Source organism: Nelumbo nucifera, chromosome 2 (assembly GCF_055504915.1).
Source record: "Nelumbo nucifera cultivar China Antique chromosome 2, China Antique-T2T, whole genome shotgun sequence".
NCBI classification, from domain to species: domain Eukaryota; kingdom Viridiplantae; phylum Streptophyta; class Magnoliopsida; order Proteales; family Nelumbonaceae; genus Nelumbo; species Nelumbo nucifera.
In genome coordinates, this window is record NC_142650.1 from 62,598,913 (window position 1) to 62,603,956 (window position 5,044).

Sequence of the window (5,044 nt, forward strand, 5' to 3'; positions counted from 1 at the left end):
TCACTACAGACGGGCCAGACGCAACAGAGCGACGACCCGGGAGCGGATTCCCCACCGGCAGGGGGACAGGAGACGGCCATCTCGAGGCACATCACGACCTACAGGTAACACCGGCGAGACCCGGGAAGGCAACCCGAAATGTACTTTATAAATTTGCATTTACACTCTATTTGTACTCTGCCAATTTTACATTTGTATAGACCGAAATACACTCTGCATATTTTCATTTACACTCTATTTGCATCTTTTCCAAATGCAGCCTAAAGTTAGAGAGACGAGTGTTCGGTACAGTAGAGACGAGTCCCTCTGCGGTCTGTATCTATCTGTATCCTGTAGTGTGGTTGACTCGTAAATTAAACGCATGCAAGTCTGCTTGCAATCTCCTTCTGTGCATCTGGGGAGGGTATTTTCTCCCTCAGTGATATTTTATTAATAAAATACTCTGAAAAACCTACCAGCCAAATGGCCAATAACCCCTGTCGTCATCCACCACTCGACCTTTACACCTGAGTTCAAATTCCCCCAGTGGAGCCCTTCCAAAGAAACAGTGGACTACAAAATTTACAAAAACGTTTATAAAAAACTCCCAAGCAGTGTGATCGTTGGATTTATCCTCCACCTGCCCTTCTCATCCAACGGTCTGTAAATGGAGAAGCCAGGATAAAAGGGTAGAATCAGCCTTTTAAGGCTGTAGAACAGCTCTGCTCTAGTCTTCTGTGTCTGTCTGTCTGTCTGTCTGTGACTCTGTCGTTTTATTACCCATTTTTTGGTTGCGTAACAGAAACAGAACAAACTCCACACTCCAGGCGCTTTTGCGGGTTTTAAGGGATTTCGCCGCTTTGAAAGAGAGAAAGAAACTCTCTTTGAGGTTGGGATCTGCTACTATCACGTATCGGATTCTTTTCACTAAGCTGGAATCCGTCTCTTTACAGATCTGATTCTTTTTGTTTCCCTTGTTCAAATCTTTCTTCCTTAACTACCTTTGTCTTTCTGCTGCAGACTCCAGCTGGGGCTCCATCTCTGAAGCTTACTCTGGTTTCTTTTTTTTATTTTCTGGGTTATAGATTATCCCATCTGCAATCTGATTGGGTTGAGAAGAAATGGCGAGGTTTCCGCTTCAAGATCTGTGATTCATTCTTTTAATCATGGCAACATGTACTTGTTCCACCACCCGAGTTACTTAAGTGAAAGGTTTCGGGTAATCCGATCTGTTTTTACTTGCTTGGGTGGTGGAGGGGTTGAGGGGGTTCCATGAAAACGTCTGTGAAAAATGATGTCTCTCATTCCAGGCGTCTGGTTAAGTTCTGTTGCTTATTTTCCCCCAATTTAGGAGCAATCTATGGGCGGTCTCCCGATTTGCCCGCTCCGATGAAGAGGTCTGTTCGTCCACTGTTCAGTCTCCTGCTCCTTGTTGTGATTGTGACCACGCTGAGCTGTAGAACCGCCATTCGCCGGAGTTTCGGTTACTTTCAGCTGGAAAACGATGTCACAGTGAAACTGGCAGTGCCGGTGTTCAACTCGACGCTGCTCAGGCATGCGGCGATTGATATGGGAGAGGCGCAGGCCAAGCAAGAAGTCGAGCAGTTGCTAGAAGGGAACTTTGGCGCCCCAGGGGGTGGCCGCTCGATCTCATCGTGGCAGCGTCTGAATCACCTTGACGTTCGGAGTAGACCTTCTGTTAGCAAATTGCCAATCAACTTTCGTTCCCCAAAGTATTACAGGCTCTGGTTGGATTTCCGGAGAATCCTCCGTGATTGGTCCAGGAACAAGCGCTATCAACCGGAGATCATGTCGGAGTTGATCAGCCTGGTGAAACGGCCTCTTGATAGACACTATGGGTTCGGTGATTCCGACCGGCCATATGCTTCTTGTGCGGTTGTTGGGAACAGTGGGATTTTACTGAAGTCTGAGTATGGGGGGTTGATTGACAGCCACGAGATTGTGATCCGCCTGAACAATGCCAGGACTGAGGGGTTTCAACGAAATGTAGGGTCGAAAACCAGTATCTCATTCGTGAACAGCAATATATTGCATCTATGTGCCAGAAGAAATGGCTGCTTCTGCCACCCTTATGGCGAAACTGTTCCGATCGTTATGTACATTTGCCAACCGGTGCATTTCCTGGATTACACTCTCTGCAATTCCTCTCACAAGGCTCCGTTGCTAGTTACAGATCCGCGGTTCGACGTCTTGTGTACTCGGATTGTGAAGTACTACTCCATGAAACGGTTCTTAGAAGAAACGGGGAAGTCCCCTGAAGAATGGGGTCCTACCCATGATGGTGCTATGTTCCATTATTCTTCTGGTATGCAAGCTGTCATGCTAGCACTGGGAATTTGTGACAAAGTTAGTATGTTTGGTTTTGGGAAATCGGTGGAAGCAAAACATCATTATCATACCAACCAAAAGGCAGAACTTCATTTGCATGATTATGAAGCAGAGTATGCCTTTTACAACGATTTGGTTGAGAGACTGCAGGCAATACCATTCCTCGCAGACAAATTCAAGGTTCCTTCTGTAGCAATATATTATTGAGTTGTTTCCTGGTGCAACTTTCTGTGTTTGTGAAATCTTAAATCTAATTGTTGGTCATCAAACTCTGGTTTGTTAGAACTGTATTAGTGGTTTCCCATGACTCGAAAAGGAGTCACAGATTGACATGACATGTATAAAACTGCTATTCCCAAATTTGGATTGGGATTGAAATTGCTGTAAAGGAAACACTTCAATTCACAAAGGATAAATCTCATCTTCTGTCCGGCACCAATTTTTGTCATTTTTGCTTTTGGTAATCTTAAGACTAATTGAGGCATCCTCAGCATTTATTTCATGAAAGCATTCAATTTGAAGTGTCCATCGTCTAGATTTAGAGTTGTTTGGGTCTCCAAGTTAGATTTGGGTTGCATACTTGCTTTTTATATATAGAAAATCTGTTCTGTAAGTTCTTCACTGTATTACCAAACCTTTTTCAAGGTCATTGGATTTGAATCATTTGATACTGTATATGAGTGGCAAGCCAAACATTATGACTTCTTATCCATGCCCATTTTTATTACATGTTCTGAGTTGGATTACTCTATAAGGATGCCAAGAATGAAAAATGATGGAATGTGAATTGTTCAATTGGCATTTATGCCATAAGTTTGCATCCATAGCGATTTCGCATCTGGCTCACAAATCCAAATTGCTTTTCCTTGTGTCATGCTGGTTGTTGTAAACGTGCTGTGTAAGCCTGTATATTAACTGTTAGCTGTGTTTTTCTTATACAGGCTATTAGATGCTTCATTCATTTTTCCAGAGATTCTATGTGAAAGAAAGTGTTGAGTAGTACTTATTCATACAAACAGTAATTGAATCATATGATGGTTATGAAGCTTGTTTCTATAAGTTTGTTCTTTAAGAGAACTGTCAAATACTACCAAATTTCATTTTCATATTACCTTTCTGTGAGGGTTCCTTGAGACATATTGACTATACTGCATGCTTTGGCTACCAATATGCTAGTTGCAGAGGTATGTTTGTTCAGCTCAAGTTGTCATTACCATTGGTTCAAGTTCACCAATCAATTGACCATCAAATTACTTGTATGTTTGATCCTTACACCAAGTTCCTAAAAGTAGGGATTGGAGCATGAGAAGGAACAAAAGAGTGCCATCTGTTTTAAAGGAATTAGATGCAACTACATTGTGTATTCTAGTTCTTTACTTATTTTAAGTACTTTTGGATTTTTAAATAGTTTTGTTTTAGGGAAAATCCTTGTACCTCCTGAGGTATTTTATAAATGCTAAAACCTCTCCTCTTTATTCTGTTGTTAATTTTAACAGACAATCAAGTTTGTCTTTAAGGCTTCGTTTGGTTTGTGGGAAGATTTTGGTGGGATGGGAAAGGGAAAATGGGTGGAAAATTTTTATGTTCCATTGTTTGGTTGCAAAAGGGAAAATAGTGAGAAAATCAACCCTAGTAACAATTATTAATTAATTAATTAGTAATATTTTTATTGTTTTATATTTTATTATTAATTATTTATATATTAATGAAATAATTTTTTAATTATTAATATTGATAATTACTTGTGGGTAAATCACTTGGTTTTTGACATGGCCAAATTAATGGCATTATGACAGATCAAAACCATCAACATTGAAGCTCATCCTCTAAATATGCCACCTATAAAATTTGGGCCCACTCAGAGGTTGGCAATTATCCCAAGTTTGATGTTTACTTTTATAAAATTTCATCAATAGAGAAGAAAATATGGATGATATATGTGGCTATTAATTTATGGATGGATATTTGGTGACTTGTCTTCAAAGCTTAAAAATAACTGATGTATATGCAATAAACCCTCATTTTCATTGACTTGGGAATGTAGGTCTTTTAGTGAAAATTTGCAAATATTAAAAGTAACCAACAATTAACATTTTGGTCCATTTGATTTAAAAGGCTAAATAGAGTCACTACTGTAATTTTAACAGAATTTTAATAGCACGTCCAAATCATATGCTGATAACAACTGAAGGTGGAAGAAGTGAAAGGTGGTTTTTGTCTTTTTTTTTTCTTTTTCTTTTGCAGGAAATGATCATTCATCCAGAAATAGAAGAAGCCGATACATCCAGGTGCTGCAGTACATATTGGCCCTGTCCATATATACCATATTTACATGCATTATAGGCTAGAGTATGGGCCATTCTATTCATATTTCTGTTTATATGATAAAATATTTACATATAAAAAAAAGATAGTAGAGTGATAGCAGTTTCCTTCATAGATTTCTCCTTCCAGCTTCCTTGGAGAGTAAAGTAATGCATACCATTTACTATACTTACTGAATCAGATAATATAATCAATTGTTTTAGTCTAAGATCTCTGGCATGTTGGAGGCCATGTATTAAGGCCCACCATTCAGCTTCCAAGCATTCTGTACTCTAGCTCTAATATCTTGAGCTGCAGCATAAGTGATAGAATCATCACTACTAAACAGAATAATACCAGTAGCAGCTTTTCCTAAGTCAGGATGAAAAGAACCATCATCAAATAGTTTAAT

The 5,044-nt window shown here is 39.6% G+C and overlaps 1 protein-coding gene across 2 annotated transcripts; it reads left to right on the forward strand.

Moving 5' to 3' along the window:
• Window positions 1-295: 295 nt before the first annotated feature.
• LOC104607707 (beta-1,6-galactosyltransferase GALT29A-like) lies at window positions 296-2,767 on the forward strand. 2 transcript variants are annotated; one of them, XM_010273401.3, is made up of 2 exons: window positions 296-868; window positions 1,000-2,767. In XM_010273401.3, the coding sequence occupies exon 2, from the start codon at window positions 1,252-1,254 to the stop codon at window positions 2,533-2,535; it is 1,284 nt and encodes a 427-aa protein (XP_010271703.1). In that variant the 5' UTR covers window positions 296-868; window positions 1,000-1,251; the 3' UTR covers window positions 2,536-2,767. The 2 variants fall into 2 exon arrangements, with proteins under 2 accessions (XP_010271703.1, XP_088755054.1); XM_088898928.1 differs by having other exon boundaries at window positions 664-889.
• The last annotated feature ends 2,277 nt before the right edge of the window (window positions 2,768-5,044 follow it).